The sequence below is a fragment of the Carassius gibelio genome, chromosome A5 (assembly GCF_023724105.1).
Source record: "Carassius gibelio isolate Cgi1373 ecotype wild population from Czech Republic chromosome A5, carGib1.2-hapl.c, whole genome shotgun sequence".
NCBI classification, from domain to species: domain Eukaryota; kingdom Metazoa; phylum Chordata; class Actinopteri; order Cypriniformes; family Cyprinidae; genus Carassius; species Carassius gibelio.
Window position 1 is genome coordinate 22,787,574 of NC_068375.1, and position 18,386 is coordinate 22,805,959.

At 37.6% G+C, this 18,386-nt stretch overlaps 1 protein-coding gene across 2 annotated transcripts; it reads left to right on the plus strand.

Moving 5' to 3' along the window:
- Window positions 1–2,933: 2,933 nt before the first annotated feature.
- gucy2d (guanylate cyclase 2D, retinal) lies at window positions 2,934–17,919 on the plus strand. 2 transcript variants are annotated; one of them, XM_052592558.1, is made up of 21 exons: window positions 2,934–3,300; window positions 5,549–6,611; window positions 7,178–7,479; window positions 7,981–8,356; window positions 8,462–8,546; window positions 8,669–8,783; window positions 9,056–9,175; window positions 10,077–10,160; window positions 10,290–10,466; window positions 10,684–10,840; window positions 10,976–11,125; window positions 11,292–11,440; window positions 11,667–11,830; window positions 11,905–12,097; window positions 12,544–12,718; window positions 13,565–13,663; window positions 15,296–15,390; window positions 15,961–16,046; window positions 16,124–16,212; window positions 16,458–16,493; window positions 16,589–17,919. In XM_052592558.1, the coding sequence occupies exons 2-19, from the start codon at window positions 5,795–5,797 to the stop codon at window positions 16,209–16,211; spliced, it is 3,432 nt and encodes a 1,143-aa protein (XP_052448518.1). In that variant the 5' UTR covers window positions 2,934–3,300; window positions 5,549–5,794; the 3' UTR covers window position 16,212; window positions 16,458–16,493; window positions 16,589–17,919. The 2 variants fall into 2 exon arrangements, with proteins under 2 accessions (XP_052448518.1, XP_052448519.1); XM_052592559.1 differs by lacking the exon at window positions 16,458–16,493.
- Window positions 17,920–18,386: the final 467 nt, after the last annotated feature.

Consider the following 18,386-nt stretch of genomic DNA (forward strand, 5'->3'; position numbering starts at 1 on the left):
TTCAATCTTCCGCCCAAGTGGGCGTAACCATTAAAGAAACAGAACAGAAATTAGCCTGTACATCAGAAAACATAGGAAACATTACTGAAATATATATATAAAATAAATACAGGAAAAAACAGAACTACCTCAGAAAGAAAGATACAAATATGATATATTCAGTTTATGCTTAAAATCAACACTCCAAGAAACAATACCATACAAATTACTGAAACGTAAAATTGGCTCTTACAACAATGGTTCAAAACATATTTTGGTGCAGAGAAATGTAAAAAACACGTTCTTTGTGAATGAACCATCGGATCTTCTGCCATAAATAACTTTTTGCATTCCACGGGAGACAGATTTCTAAGGACACGAGGGTGAGGGTTTTCATTGTTGGATGAACGATTTAATGCTGATTTACACAAATACAGCATACATGTTGTGTCCATGTCATACACACATTTTAGTGTATTTATACTAACATGATTTTACTATGATAATGTATTAATCATTCTGTCAAACTTTGATTAACAAAATTTATCTCTCTCTGATCAGAGGTAAGAGGCTTGCGGTTGAAGCTCAGTACAACACAGCCCAATCTAACTAATCTGATTAACTTAAAATGGACTCCTATCAATCATGAGCTAGGGTGACACACACAAACACACACACAAGTGGGCCTAGTGAGATCAGACAGTCAGCAACAAGTTAAAAGTCTAGGGCAGGAGCCAGTCATGACTGACCGAAAGCCTTTAAGTGTTGTGTAACCTCCACCTCTTGACACCATTTTGACCTTGATCAAGACACTCATGCTATAACACGTGATGTTCTGTAAATTAGGCGATAAAACTTGGGAATGAAAGCTTAAGGGTAGATAAAACAGACAAAAATATGTCTGTCTTCCCTGTCAGGCACATAACTCGTGCTGCATGGTGCAATAAAGTGAACTTTGTTTCCAGTGGTTTATTAATATAAGCCAGCCACATAGTGTTTAATAGTGCTGTGGTCAAAGCTAGTATTGTCAGTGAGGTCCTTCTGTTAAGAGCATTAATGGGGGCAATAAAAAGGAAATATTTAACTGGATCAAGTGAAAGACAGTAACAATCTAGAACTCAACAAATCATTTACTTTAAGAGAAAAGAGTGGTGCATAACATACCGTTCAAAAGCTTTTGATCAACTTCATGAAACTTTTGATCAACTTCATGCATTTTTGCTGAATGAAAGTATGAATTTATTTTTAAATATCTTACTGATCCCAGAATTCTGAGCAGCAGTAGATTCTGTACATATAAGATTCAACCAGCATAGAGAGAGAAAACCCATTTCATATAAATAACTTTTTCTGTGGCTTTTAGCAGATAACTTTATTGTAAAATCTAATAATATTCTTCTTTCAATTTTGTATTTGTTTTATGAGCATCAACATCAAATTTAACCTTAAATCTGTAAATAAATCTTTATTTGATAATTCCAACGGAACTTTTAATGGGACTAATTGTGGTGACTAATCACCATCAGCTACTGTTATGTATCTATTTGCTGAATTATTTATTGCCATTCTGTTTAACAAATTAATATTTCAAATTTTGGTCAAATGAATTTGTATAAATTAGTTTGTATACTTTTGAATAAAGGTCTGAGTGCTGCTCCAGTCCTGGCTGGAGGACAGCTCAAGGATGTTGTCAGGATATAATCTCCACAGGTTTTGACCTTGGAGCGCTTACCACTTCACAAGTGCTGAGTGACCTCTCCCAGCTCCCAATCTCTTGTTTCATGTATCTCCATCCTTTCATTTTTTTGAATGCTGCATCTTGTAATATTTGGTTACCATGTAACCTTTCTTTCCAGTTTTCTGCAGAAGGCCTTTAAGCACTAATTTGTCTAATCTGCAAATATCAGACAGAAATTTAGCTTTTTAGTCAAAGTAAACTTGAAGAAGAGTGTAATAGGGTTGTGCTATAGGACACAATGTCACAATGAACAAAGAGGTATCCTGTTTAAGGCTTCCTGGGAACTCAAATCTCCTTTCACCTGTTGGGAGCTCCAAGCCAAGCTTATAAACTCAAGAAAGAGCAGAAAAGAAGGGAGGAGGCACATTGACACTTGGGATTTTTTAATGTGACATGAGGACACTTTAGTCATGTCAGTAGCTTTACAAAATCTGTTTATTCAATCTTAACAGTGGGGTTTCTTTATTGAGGCCACATGAATAGATGCTAGATACTAGATCATTTATTCTGGTTGCTATTATCTGACACTTTTAATACAGGAATAATTCCTCAAGGCTGACTGTGTCTGTTGCAGACATTTTGGGTGTCCAAGAGGACTGCCATATTGGCAACATAAACAAAAATTAGAGAGAGCACCCAAGGAAACAAAATGGAGCAGGACAGTACAAGTTCAATCCGTAACGTTTGTTGGCTCACTGCTGATCCCACAAAGCCATGGGATCAAATCCTCAGCTTAATTAGAAACCTTCATACAACATTTCTGTTGTAATATCTGTCATGACATTGCATTAAAAATTAAATAATCAGACAAAACTATCCATTTAAAGTTAGACTATAAAAACTGACAGTGGTTAAAAATAATTAAAAAATAATTAAAATGCCTAACGTTGTGACTGGAAGTGTCAGTATTTAAGTGTTGTTATTATATCTACTTAAAATTGTTAGACATCTTGAATGTTGCTGGGCCACAAGCTCATATGCACACTGAGGAAACAAAATGCCTTTTGCCATGTACTGTATGTGTGGATTATAGGCTAAAGAGTGTTAAGAAGTCACCGCTTGGATTGCCGGCCTGCCCCTCCTTTCTCCTCTGCTCGTTCCTTGTCTCTTGCCGTCTCTCTCTTTGTAAATCTGCCTATTCCCAGTTAGACCCAGGACTCAGAGACGCTCTTGTTCCAGTGGCTTCCTCCATTAAGCTCTCCAGATTGGGGCAGGACTCAGTCCAACAGAGGGCCTCCAACCTCCAGGGACCAAAAACCAAAGATCAGCCTCTCCATTTTAAAAAGAGAAAGGTGGATTTCTACATCTATATTTTTTAAACTATGCTTTTTAAAGACGATAAGACAAAAAACGTTTTAAAAAATTTTATTTTTTATTTTTTTTTAATCTCTTTTGAAATGGAATATCTGTCTTTTCTCCACCTTCAGTCTGAACTTTTACATTTTTGATTCAGATTTTTTTATTTCTCATTACTATTTCCTCTGTGGGAGTCCGGTTCTGGTCCCCCTATGGTTCTTCTCAGACTTTCTGTGTTCTAATGGGACGAGAACTCATCGTGGCTCTCAATTAGCCACACTTGCCAGGTTAGCCGATCTTTTGCTCTTTTATTAGCAATCCTTTATTAAGGGTAACAGTAGTTTCCAATATTGAATTTGCTAGAGTATTCCCTGAGGCTTAAAGGATTAGGACTTCCCTGAGGGATGCTAAGTAATCTTAGTCTTGGTGACTAGAAATATATGTATATATATTTTTTACATTGTATTAGAGTTTGAAAAATAATTTTATTTCAATATAAATGTATTGTTTTATTCCAGTATTTGATCTGTTAAACTTCACAATTAGTTTCATTATATTATTATTACTTTGATCAAAATTCAAAGTAATTTACACTAGTTAACTTTATTACTCCTACTTAATGAAATGTTTGCCTGTATCAAGCTACTAAATGATGTCAAATTGCTAATTATGCTAACTCAGCTAACATTCAAAGATATGGGTCTTTGTTGATAAAGAAATAGCATTGAAATAGTATTGTCCATTTACTGTAATGTTTCAATCACTTCACTACTAAACACACTACATACTTTATACATTAATAAATGCCAAAAATAGCTATATAAATATGTGAAATTCCTTTAGATGATAAAACAACTGTGCTGTAATGCTGTACATAAAAACTGACTGAATACATGGGGAGCTATGGTGTAACTTCTAATATCACAGACAGTAAAGCTCTCAAACACAGTAGCGTGAGTCTGACAGCAAGGTCCCGTGCAATCCTCTGTAATCCTGAGTTATTTCAGAGCTGGACAAAGGTCCAAAGAAAGAGAACAAGCCAGACCTAGAGGTTAAGAGGTGAGGGGGTAGACAGGACATTTATACAGAAGTCAGACAGATTGTTGAAAACATGAGTTAGAGGATGGAGAACAAAGAAAAACATCCAAGATCAAAACTCTTGACAGGTCAATAGAGTGATGATGGTGTAAAGAGATAAGGTTGATTAAGATTAAGATTGTTTAAGCCTCACGTTATTTGGCAGTTATTATGGCCAGGGCAAATGAAGGCAGAGCTCTTTAATTGTAATCTGCTTGCTGCTTGCTGAGCAATGGATAGAGGGAAGAGAGGGAGAGGGAGAGAGGGAGGAATGGCAGACAGCCTGGTACAAGTCATGTGACATTTCACCCCAACTCTACCTTTAAACACAGATGTCACTTGAGTCAGGTGAGGATGTGTCTGGTCAGCTGATCAGACCAAGCCTGGAGTCAGATATAAGGGCCCGTATTCACAAGACATTTTATCTTACCACTAAGAGTTCTCCAAAATAGCAGTAAAAGTTTTTAGCTAAGATTCTTCTCTTAAAACCTATTCACAAAGCTGCTGGGACAAACTTTACTAAGGAATAGAGAGAAGTCTTAAGCTAAGAGTAAGGGGCGGGGTTGACCTCGTTGCTATGGATGATGTCAGCGTGCGTACTAACGATGCACACAGTGATTGGCTGATAGTCTCTGTCAGAGATTTATTCATAGAAGTGTTGTAGAGCACAGTGTTGCCACATTCAAATAAAGATTTTAAAATGCAGGCTAAGTGTCACTAATTAAACGAGTTCAGCTAATTGTCTGCCTCTTACATGTGTGCTTCTTGGAAACAGTTAGTGAATATGCATCCTTTTAATTAACAGAGTAGAAAAATCATGGCTGATAGAGATTGATGCAAACATTAAATTAAAAGAAAAATAAATCTGGTCTCAAGAACAGCTGTTACGTCTTGCCCAACTGGTTAATGAAAACAAAGACATAATCATTCAAAATGTAGAGTTGGGATAAGCTCCAAAACCAAAGGCGATACCTTTATAAAAGGTTATTATCATTGAATGCTTGTAAACTGTTTACATTCAGAGCCAGATTGCCGGCAACAGCCATTTTAGGATATTTTGTGGCTTGGTCTTATTGACTTAGGAGTCCTCTTCACTACCCCTAATCTTTCACAGATTTAGGAGCTAGTTTTAGAGCTAAACACTTTGTGAAATAAATTTAGGAGTCCTAAATTTAGGACTCTCCTAAATTGGTGAGTTATGATCTACATTTATCCTTAAGATGTTTTGTGAATACGGGCCCTGGGCCCCTGACCCTTATGCTGATGTTTGAGCCACTGTTACTCTCACATCACTACTACATAGAGTAAACTAAGTTAAAAAAGATTTGCAATGTATTGTATGAAATGTATTTATACTTAACATCCCAGTATAAATAATACTAACTTTTTCTGCTCTGTTTTCATCCCTTGTCTCCCCCCCCCCCTCTCTTTCCCTCTCATTCACTAAACCCTTATAAGCTGTATTTCTCAAATACATCTGCACACATTTGCTCAATCTCTAAAACAGACAGTTATGGCTGGTAATTGTGTTATAGTTTTGGGCTAGTGCCCCTCAGTGGGTAGAACCCAAATCGAGAGCTGGGGGTTTTGGGTGTGTGTTTTTTTTTTTTTTTTTATCAAAATATAATATCCACACAATACAACACAACATCTCTCAGTGCCACCTGTTCTTTCACTGTCCCTGACAACTAACAGTAAAACAAAATGAAAATGGATGTCCAGAGAAACTCTAGCTTTCTTTGCCAGTCCCATCACCCACGATGGCAACAGTCCTCTGCTGGAAAGAGACGACGGAAACAAACCTCCAAGCAAAAAGCAAAAAACCCAGATGGCTCGTGGAGGTCAGTGTCCTCGAGCCCAGTGCTCCGCAGCCACAGCTGGTGGGGGAACTGTTTTCTCCTTCCTCTAGTCATGCTATCGTACTTGCCCTGTGAGGCCTGGGGCACCACCTTCAAAATCGCCATCGTAGGACCGTGGGCGTGTGACCCCATGTACTCCAAAGCCCTGCCAGACCTGGCTGCACGATTAGCTATGAGCCGAATAAACAAAAACCCCGACCTTAACAAAGGCTACTGGTATGAATACACACTAATTAATGAGGATTGCTCAAGCTCGAAAGCGCTGGCACGCTTTGCAGAGCTGGAGGGCTACGGATCGGCCTTTCTTGGACCGGCGAACCCTGGCTACTGCTCTGCTGCTACCCTGCTGGCAAAGAACTGGAACAAGGGCATCCTGTCCTGGGCTTGTCTGAAGGCTGACATGGATGAGGGAATGTATCCCACCTTTCTGCGGCCGCTCCCGTTGTCTTCTCGTGTGCTCTTCTCAGTGCTGCGCTTTTTCCGCTGGGCTCACGTTGGGATTATAACAGCGGAGAACAACATGTGGGAAGCGACTGGGCATGAACTTGCAGAATCCCTGCGTGCTCTTGGTCTGCCAGTTGGTGTGGTTGTTACCATGGAGATGGACAAGGAGGGGCCACGGCGAGCCCTGAAGAAAATACGGGAGACCGATCGAGTGAGGGGTGAGATCTATGAGTTATGTCCGAATTAAGCTTAAAAACGCAAATATGAATTTAGCTCAGTGACACTGAATAAAAAACTGGTGTAGAATTTGCTAGTAAATTTCACAAAGAATGACAGGGAATTAGCATGTAACACATTTAATTAAACGTATAATTTTGAAGTATAAAGACTGAAAATTTTGTAAAACATACTCCAAAAAACATCAAAACATTGTTTTACAGTGTTACTCATTTAACAAAAATGAGAATCCAAAAAAAGACAACACGATCATTTTTATTTGTTTCAGTTGATGTAATCTACTTCAGGTTTACTGAGATAGCCTCTTATATTTCTACATAGCGCCATTTGACAACACTGTATAGCACCTTTAAAGATAGGTGCTATAAAAGTGGTTCCCTTACGATTTCGAGCCCTTTTTATTTATTTTTTTGAGTATATAATTTTGTGTGATGTCTCTCCATGTGTTTTAATAATTATTAACTTTAACTTATCCTTTCATTTATTCCTCAATACTGTTTTCACATTCCCTCATTCTTATCCCTCCCTCTTGATTTTCTGTGTGCAGTTGTCATCATGTGCATGCACTCCGTTCTGATTGGTGGAGAGGAACAGTATAATTTGCTAACCACAGCAATGGACATGAGAATGATTGACCGAGGCTACATCTTCATTCCATATGACACACTGCTGTATTCATTGCCATATAAAAATGCAAACTATCCAGTCCTGGCCAATGACACCAAACTGCGACGAGCTTATGATGGGGTCTTGACAATAACCATGGACCAAGGGGAACAAAGCTTCCATGAGGCCTTTAGTGCAGCACAGGAATCTTATGACATCCGTACCAGCACACCAGCTGAAGAGGTAACACAATCGGTCTGAACTTCCTTTAGTGTTTCAGAATTAGAGGTATAATTTTAATGTAATTTGTGTACAATAAGACATTTTCAGGTTGATTTTTTGCTCAGCTGAGTATCTGTCTTGACTGAACATGATTAACCACAACTAAAACCACTTTTAGAAAATAGTTACTTACCTGAAACTGAAAATATATATATAAAAAAAACTTCTGTAAAAATAATTACTTCTGTAAATAACTTCTGTTATTTCAGCTTTTTGCAAAGGCAACATTTCTCATTTTTATTTAGTATAACTATAATAGCTAAAATTTAAAATACAAATACTTAAAGTACAATCAAAATGAAAATGAAATACAAAAATAAAAACAAATAAAAAAAACTATTAATAAAAACTTATTATTAAAAAAAATTATTACATTTTCTTAGTTTGAAAAATTGTTTAGAATCCCAATCATGGTCTTATTTGTTCTATATTTTTGTGGATGTTTTTTTTCTTTCTTGGCAGGTCTCTCCATTCTTTGGGACCATCTATAACATGCTCTATTATACAGCCATGGCTGCAGAGCAGAGCCGAGTTGCGAATGGAGGACGCTGGGTATCGGGTGATGCACTGGTGAAAAACGAGGGTGGATTTGAATTCAATGGCTTTAACCAGCAGATATCGGCAGGCACTGATGGAGAAGGAATGCAGGTCCGCTACGCCGTCCTGGATTCAGATGGCTCTGGGTCCAGCCTACACCGCACTCACATCCTGGAAGCACCACACACGTATGGGAAATATGGAGGACTGAAGTACTTGGGGAAATCGATTCATTTTGCTGGAGCGTCTCCGAGAACTGACTCAAACTGTTGGTTCAGTCCTTATGTCGCTTGTAGTGGAGGTGAGAAAGCAGAAATTCTTGTACCATATCAATTTTATTACAATATATTTAAAAGCGTCAACATCACCACTGATTCTGTCCGTCGTTCTTTTCCTTTCATTGCAGGCTTGGATGGAGTGACCCTTTTCTTCCTCCTCCTCTTGTTCTGTGTGTTGATAAGTGCAGCAGGTGCATGTTTTCTCCATATAAGGTACACAATTCAATTGGTTGAGTTGCAGCAAATCATCTTGTATTTAATCACTTTATTGTATTACTGATAAACAAATAAGCATATTTGTGTCTATGTGTGTGTGTGTGTGTGTGTGTGTCCAGGAAACATGGGCAGGGGATATTCGGAGCATTTGGTGGAGGAGGAAATGGAAGCCCCACTAAGATAGTACTGACACTGGATGACTTGGTCTTCATCAACACTACACTCAGCAGGAGGGTCAGTCACAAATGTTCTCTCTTCCTTCATTTCTCTTTCTCTCTGTCTTGCTCATAGACTTTATCCATGTCTCTCTCACTGTCCATTTATCTGTGTGTGTGTCTGTAGAAGCAGAATGAGCAGAGTATGGCAATAATCTAAATTAATTTAATAAAACTTTAGTGTGTGCTCTGCTGCATGTGTGATGATACTTAATAGGACTTGCTCTCTCGCTCGCTTCGATTTTTGTCTATGTCTCTCACATTCTCAGTTTCTCTCCATTCTGTCTGTAGAAGCTGAATGAGGAGAGTATGGTGAAGAGTCAACTAGATGTTAAAACCCCTCACCGCTCAGTTTCTGGTCGCAGTTACATTACATCGACTCCTGAGACGTCCAATGTTGCTGTTTTTGAGGTGTGTGAAATGTGAGCTTTTTTTGTTTAAAGACATACACTTGGGTAAATTGTTAGCATAGTGTTTTGGTACTAAATAGCAGAAGTACTGAATACCAGAAGTAAAAACATCCTCCAGTGAATTGCAAGATATAAAATAATTTTATTTCACAATTCTGGTTTGTTTTCCTCACAATTTTCCAGTTATAAACTCACAATTGCCACTTTAAAACTGCCAATTGCAAGTAAACATCTTAAAATTCAGACTTTTTTCTCAGAATTGCAAGTTTATATCTCGCAAAATAAATTGTCTGAATTGTGAGACATAAACTCAGAACTGTGAGGGGAAAAAGCCAGAACTGTGAGATAAAAAGTTGCAATTACCTTTTTATTTTTTTATTGATGGCAGAAATAAGCTTTCGTTAGGTTTTCCATTTCTCACTCCATGCTCACTAATGAAAACATAAGCTGATGTGTCAACTTTTAAAAACCTGTTCATCACTGCAGGCAAACTACATTAACAATCAGATTAGAGGAATGTTGCATAAATTAACCTGTATATTAATATGAACTACATACGGCCGTTGTTTGTACATGAGCTGTTGTGGAAAAGTATTAGTAGCTCTGCAGAACTTTCACAAAATTCTACACTTCACTTGCTCCTTGCATGTTTGTTTATAAAACTGGACATTATACTAAGTAAATTATAGACATAACTGTCTCATTACATTCAATAAAACCAAAGTACGGATAAAAGTGCAGTACTCTAAACTCTGTTTAAACCATTTATCTTATTTAAAGGAAATCCATAAAATTCTGCATATTTTCCTCTGAATTCGGTGCCGAAATGTTGAAACACAAGGTCATCAGATTCAGTGTGAGCCTGTGGAGATGCGTTCAGTTGTTTTATTCTGTGCTGTCAGGGTGACTGGGTCTGGCTGAAGAAATGCCCTTGTGAAGATTCTGTTTCAGAAATCAGTGACAGCACTCAGACCATCTTTATCAAGGTAAGAGATAAGTGAATGAAAGTTCATCATTATTTAGCTTACAAGTTCTGGACGGGTTTTTAAACTAAATCTGAACACTATACTCCCCATCCCACCCTGTCTGCTTGTCCCCCTCTCCCCTCACTCTAGCTGAGAGACATGCGTCATGAGAATCTGAACCTGTTTCTGGGTCTGTTCTTGGATACTGGCATATTTGGCATTGTTACGGAGCATTGCACCAGAGGCAGCCTGGAAGACCTGCTCAACAACGAGGAAATGAGACTGGACTGGATGTTCAAGTCCTCTCTTCTTCTTGACCTGATCAGGGTGAGGAATTGAGAAGGCAGAATAGCTCAGTTAACAAAGGGTTAAATGAAAGCATAGATGAAGGGATAAGTAAAAACAGCTCAGTAAAATATGAAAGAAAATGTGGTAAAGAATGACTGGCTGTTAACTAATGAACTGTTAAGGATGTCACCTGCTCCCATCTCCTCATGCTTCTCTGTCACTTTCCCTCTAATGCCTTTTTATCTGTTCCTGTCAGGCAATGAAGTACTTGCATAATCGTGGGATCGTTCATGGACGCCTGAAGTCAAGGAACTGTGTGGTAGACGGTCGCTTTGTTCTGAAGGTTACGGATTATGGCTTAAATGAAATCATCAACTCTCAAAACATCATCCTGGAGGACACCAAACCAGAGGGTACGGGTAAACATGTGGAAACAGCTAAAACATGAGATGAGAAACAGGACATAAAGGCTCTCATTATCTCCTCTCTTCTTGCCTGTTTTTATATATTCAGTCTTTCTGACTCGGATCTGTGTATATTTGGTACAGATCAGTTTTGGACAGCTCCAGAGATCCTGCGGAATCCTAAACTGAGGAAGAAGGGGACGTATCCAGCTGATGTGTACAGCTTTGCTATTATCATGCAGGAGGTGATCTCTCGCTGTGCTCCCTTCTGCATGTTGGATATGCCTCCTGAAGGTTAGACACCCTCACATACCAAGACATTATCTCATTCCACTCAGGTTTTCACCTGGTTAATGGACCAACTAAAGATGGCAATGATTTAATGGAGTTGGTTTGGAGCCATGATATGAATACAGTGTTCTAAGACGTGAATACTCAGGTTGTGTATGTCTGTGTGCAGAAATCATAGATAAGGTGCGCTCTCCTCCACCGCTGTGCCGACCCACTGTGTCTGTGGATGAAGCACCGCTGGAGGTGATTCAGATCATGAAGCAGGCCTGGAGTGAGGAGCCTGACAAGAGACCCACATTTGAGGAGATCTTCAGACAGGTACACCCTCTTTCTCTCTCTCAAACACACACACACACACACAAAGACAAAGGTAAAATTTAGCATTATTTTCAATGCATGCAATAAAAAAAAGCAAATTAAAAAAACACAAAGACTTTCTTTCCAAGAATTAAAAAATAAAATAAAATTCACTATATAAAATATACAGAGGGAAAAAACAGCAACAAAAATCTCCTTTTTCCTGTCCCTTTTTTCTAACTTGCAGTTTAAGAACGTGAACAAGGGAAAGAAGACAAATATAATTGACTCAATGTTAAGGATGCTGGAGCAGTACTCCTCAAACCTGGAGGATCTGATCCGAGAGAGGACTGAAGAGCTAGAGGTAGAGCGTCAGAAAACCGACGCTCTTCTAGCCCAGATGCTGCCCAAGTGAGTCTCACTTCAGATGTTCAGATATCTTTCCACATTCCTTTTGTTTCTTATAATGCCATTCTGTCTTTCAGATCTGTGGCCTTGGCATTAAAGACAGGGAAGCCAGTGAAGCCGGAGCACTTTTCAGATGTCACACTGTATTTCAGTGATATTGTGGGTTTTACCACCATCTCTGCTCTGAGTGAACCTATCGAAGTGGTCGATCTGCTCAACGACCTCTACACACTCTTCGATGGGATCATCGCCATCCACGATGTCTACAAGGTTTACATTTTTTATCCTTCTCTTGAAATGTTGTGGAAATTGAGTAGATTCTTTCATGATCAGTGATGAGTTCAGTAAAAGCTACAAAAGCTGTCATTGGGTGGTGCCCTTTCAAAAGGACCAAGGTACGCCTTTGTGCCTTATTTAACATGAAATGGTGCAGATTTGTGCAGTAAAGTTGCATATTAGTATCTAAAGTTTACATATTAGTATCAAAAATGTATTTATTAGTTCCCTTTGAAAAGGTTAACACACCGAGAGATGATCTTTGAGTGAATCTTTTAATAAGACATTCTTTAAAGGTTTTTATGTTGTGAAGGAATAAATGAAAATAATAAATGACTTATACAATATTATGTAATTTGAGATAATATCTATGGTACATACAAACATTCCACATTTCACATTTTTGAAACAGTTTTGCATTTCACATTACATATCAACAGGTAGAGACTATTGGTGACGCGTACATGGTGGCATCAGGGGTCCCAAACCGCAACGGTAACCGTCACGCAGCAGAGATGGCCAACATGTGTCTGGACATTCTGCACTGCATCGGAACATTTAAAATGAGGCACATGCCTGACGTCAAAGTCAAAATCCGCATTGGACTCCATTCTGGTGAGAACCGCACAAAGCACACAAACACATATACAAACAAAATTCAAATGTCTGGGGTTTGAATTTTTTTTGTCATGTTTTTAAAAGAAGTCACTTGCTCTTTATTTGATTAAAATCATTACTATTTTACCATATACTAAAAGGTGATGTAAGCCTGTTATAGTAAAGCTGCCATTAAATTTGCTGCTCAAGAAAAATGTCTTATTATTATCAGTATTGAAAACAGTTGTGCTGCTTAATATCTGTGGATTCTTTTAATGGCTATAAAGTTAAGCACAGCTTTTCTTTGAAATAGAAATCATTTATAACAATTAAAAAAAAAAAAACTTTTGAAAGGTAGTTTACATAAGGCATGTAGTTGGTTAAACTTTGTGGCAGCCTTGAATCTCGACACAGCAAACAAAGCCATAAGAGACCCAGAATATTCAGAGTACAGTTCAGAGTACAGTACGCTATTCAAAGTATAGTACGCTTTACGCCCTTAAACTACTGTATATGCATCATCTCACAACGTTAAAAATCAAACACATAATTACTCCCGTGGATGTATTTTTCATTGAAAAAGATGGTCTTGCCTTACATCAGCAAAATGAACATTGTGCTAAATGTAAAAACTTATTTACACTTGATCCTCTGATGGCTGTGTATTCCTAGAACAAGTGAAATGTAAATCCCGGGCATCATCCAATTAACAGTTTCATCCAATTAGTGAGCATGCCATTGGCTCTTTCCCCCACCGTACAACTCGGCAGAGATCACATGGTGCTCACACAGGGGTTTCTGACACAACATGTAATTCTATGCAGTTGCTAATGTGCTAACTTATTATTCATGTGTATGTGACAGGTCCAGTGGTAGCAGGTGTAGTTGGGTTGAAGATGCCTCGGTACTGTCTGTTCGGGGACACAGTAAACACAGCCTCCCGAATGGAATCCACAGGGTTGCGTGAGTACACTTATGTTTTTTATTATGTATATACATCAGCACATGTCGGATAGTTACAATGTTAGCGCTTGTGGTTGTCTCCAAAGTCGTGATTCCAGGAATTTGTCTTTGGCTAAGGATCAGTTTGAAGACTAGTTTGTGTGTGTGCTGAACAGTGAGTGCATGTCAGTGAGAAGCTCAGAGGGCTTAAAGTGCAGAGTTCCCTGTAAGCTCTTAAGAGTATAAGCCAAATTAGAAAGAAAATTCTGCTTTAAAGCTAATGTCCTCTTAGAACTCGGGCTCTGATATCACCCTGAACTGTCTCACCTTTAATCTGACCTTCTGCCTCATCTATCCCAGAACATTTTCTTCAACCCTAGAACAAGTGCCAATATCTAAAAAAAAAAAGGCTACATAAAATGTATTGGAAGTGACAGTAAATACATTTATAATATCACAAAAGATTTATATATATATATATATATATATATATATATATATATATATATATATATATATATATATATATATATAAATCTTTTGTGATATTAGCATTGTGATATAAGCATTTTATATATATATAAAATGCTTTTCTTTTTTCTTAATTTTTTATCATCAATAAATCCTGGAAAAATGTATAACAGCTTCAATAAAAATATTAATCAGCACAACTTTTCCTTAAAATAATAATGTTGAATAGGTTATATTAGAATGATTTCTGAAGGATTATGTGACACTGAAGAATGGCTTTGTCATTGTAGGAATAAATTAAATATTTTAATATGTTAAAATAAAAAAGCAACATTTCATAATATTAATGTTTTACTGTATTTTTTAATCAAATAAATGCAGGTTAGGTGAGCGAATGGGACTTCTATAAAAAAAAAAAAAAAAAAAAAACTTTCTTACCCCAAACTTTTGAATTGTACTGTGAATTTTAGAGTTGAAGTACCTAGAAATTATTATTATACATTTTATCATATTGTACAAGAATGGTTTGTTTTCATATTCAGACAATTTGTTTCAAATTAAAGATGTTTTCATAGATTAAGCCACAGAGGTCACGCATAGTGATGTGATTTCACCTACGCAATGAAATGACTAAAACACAGTTGTCCAGATTATCTGACGGCAACAGAAAGTTACAGAATGTCTTGGGTGATGTAAAATGCTGAGTGCTTCAGTTTTAACTAGCTCAGAGTCAGGGTTGCCAGGTTTTCGGAACATATCCCCGTTAAAAATCGGTTTCCGGGGATACAATACAGATGTTTTGTCGGGGTTCCCCTGGTAAAATCCTCATTCCAGTTGATAACGTTCACGTTATTGATTAGTTGGGTAGTTTTTCAACCCTCGGACATGAAAAACAACCTGCAGCAACAGTCTTAAAGTATGCTAATTCCTCGGCCGCGGTCTTGGCAACACGGCTCAGACTGGACAGTCAGGCAGTCTTGGACATACTGCCATCTAGTGGTTTCATATGTCATTACTTCCAAGTGGAATTCAGCATAGTATGTTCTTGATGAGTCTGTATTAATTCACAAGAGACCAGTATGGGCAATGATCAAGTGGTGTTCAATTTGTAACACTTTTTATTTTAACATTAATTAATTTACTATGTCTTTCTTTATTGTTTTGCTGTTCCTGTTTCTACAGCTTACAGAATTCATGTCAACCAGAGTACTGTTGATGTCCTGAAGAGCCTGAAACTTGGTTACAAAATAGATGGTAGGGGCAGGACAGAGCTCAAGGTACACAAACATACACACACACACACACTAACAGGTGTTTATACAGTTCAGGCACTTTTATGACTATATATGCACAACTATGCTCTAAACAGATAGCCTAATCATAAATAGTAAAATTATCATAAACCAATTCAATATTAGCTGTGTGATTGTTATGATTATATAGTAGATACATATTTCCAGAAATGCATCTGTTTTAAAGTTCTGGTGCAATTTCCAGAACAATGTTGTCCCTAATACATTCTTATCAAATGTTGATCTTGTTAACTTTAATGTTCTAAATTGCACAATAATTTTCACCACAGAATGTTATTACACACTTCATTCTATGGAAATTACACTATTGCAAAAAGATTCATGATTTTCAGGAAAAAAAGACAAAAATAAAGGAATTGTCATGTTGCACATATGTCCACTGTCAGGCATTGTTAGTGAACAAATGAGGGTGAAAATGTTTTAGCATTTGCCGAGAAACCTCATGGGATTGCACATGACACTATTCAGTATTGTGTTTAATGCCTCTAAAATGTCTTGAAGAATATAATATGAGCTCCTGTCATTCTCTAACAGGGTAAAGGTGTAGAAGAAACATTCTGGTTGGTTGGGAGAGAAGGATTCAACAAGCCATTACCTGTACCGCCAGACCTTACTCCTGGGTAAGAAAGAAACCAGTTCTATCACTAAATGATGTCTATAATGTAGAGATTTGATCATTTTTAATGTTGCCACAAAGGGCGAGCAACCATGGTATCAGCTTGGATGAGATTCCTGTGGACCGGCGGCAGAAATTCCTGGATCGACAGAAGAACATGGGGAAATGAGGTACAGAACAGAAACATTTCAGTTACTTCAGTCTTTTTTTTTCAGTTTTCTGCTCAATGAATCAAAGAAAGTGTTTAAAGTTCACTAATGCAGTTACTGTTGCATTTATACACATGTATATCTACATTTCATGTCAGAGCAACTTGAAATGCCAGTTCACCCAAAAATGAAAATTAATTTTCCCCTGTGTGGGACACAAAAAATATATATTTTCTAAACTCAGTGGGGTCTTTTGTTTTCCACAGAAGAAAGAAAATGAAACAGGTTTGGAAAACATGAGGGTGAGTAAATTATGACATAAGTTTTTTTTTTTTTTTTTTTTTTTAACAACTTAAGGTTGTTAAACTTCTGTACCCATGCTGTTCTGTTCCAATAGGTTGTGATGCTCATGTTTCTGCACCAGCCTATCAAATTTAGGAGAAAGTGGGGCAAGGGGATGAAAGGGGTGGATTGAGGTGTTCACCCCCTCGGTTACCCTTTTCCGCTTTATTCGTTCCTAAAAAGAGTGGAAAAGCTCACTAAGACATCTGACAAGAAGCAAAAACACTTGAACTGAATGCCAACTCATCAAAACCATCAGCTCAACAAGACGGCATGGACCAACTGCAATGGATGGTCACAGAGGACTTTTTTAGAGGACTCTATAGAGTTTATACTGCAGTTCATCTAATACTAAATTAAAGATACTGCTGAGATAACAGTTCATCAGGACAAAAAAATGAGAGCAGCAACACAAGCTTCATACATCGCTGAAGCGATCGCTCCAAGTTAATCCTTCCACTTCTGCTGAGAGATTTTTTCTTTATTCTATTGTTTATATATACATAAAAAAAACAAGCAAAAACAACAAATTGGTGGTGCTTGTTTATAATGGCACCTGTCAATTTAGTCATAATTCAGTGGAAATAATGCCAATAATATGTTGATTTAAAATGATTTAAAATACCGTGTTAATTTTATTTGCTAGCGATATACCAGGCTTTAAAAACTAGGCGTTAGTTCAAAAAAAGAACTTCTTCACATTCTTCACATTTTCGTTTTTAAAAATGCTTTCATTCAGTTTAATTTCATGTGGCACTGTTTGGCCTTTCTAGAAGGTGAAATGCATTCAGAAGAGTTTTCACAGCCATGCAAACACCTTTCAAATCCAAGATTATATGGCAGACAATTATTTGTGTCTTTGAGTTAAGAATAAGAGATATATTAAAAAGGAAACTCGTGAGCTGAGACCACTGATCCATAATAGAGAACATATATAGATCAGTGGCTGAGTCTCAAATTTTCAGGTTTGTAATAAAATGGCACATAATCCTGATACCGATGCGTGATATACCCTGATGTCAAACCCTGCTTCAAAGTCCTGACATGCAGTTTATTACCAAAGAGAAAACTTATCAGAGATTTATCCAAAGATTTCCTCAGCACTACTTTGCCTGCTCATACACTCAGTAAATGCATGCATGCCCTAAAAGGGGCATAATACCACATGACAAGAGGCAATTTTGAATGTGTGGTCTGGATATCTTCATTAAGATAGGAGGGCTCTGGCGCCTGTGGCTGACTGTCCAGGATGACGTTCTGTCACCTGATACCTAACCCACAATCTGGGGAGCTACAATCACAGCAGGATGTAGCTGAATTTCAATTGCAGTCTTGCCATTTTATCTTGTTGTCTGTGATTGTGTGAATAAAAGCTGATTTTAGTGAGTGTGTACAATCTTTCTTAGTAATTACTGTATCCATGTACTTATTTAGCTCCATATAAGCAAGTGAACCAACACCAAAAAAGGTCATAGGATTTCCTCATTCATCATAGCTTTTGTTTGTTTGGAGAGTTTCAGATAATGTGTCAACACAAAGTCTTCTTCATGCACGTCCGAGTAAGAAATATAAACTACAAACTTGGATGTTTCTCCTAAACTTTAGCAAGAGTTGTGTGTTGACAGTGTGGGCAAAATAGTGTTAACACAGAAGAGGCAAAATATCCTAGTGTTCATTTTGCCATGATGGATTATTATTAGTTCCAACATTTGAACGAGCTGTACATCCGTGTGACTTTAAAAGAAGGACAGACATCACTGTTTTGCGTGCATATGTCAGGGCTAATATGACTGATTGATAAAGACGTGCGGAGGATTGGGTGTCAACTCGCGCTCGGGTGACTCGAGTAAACG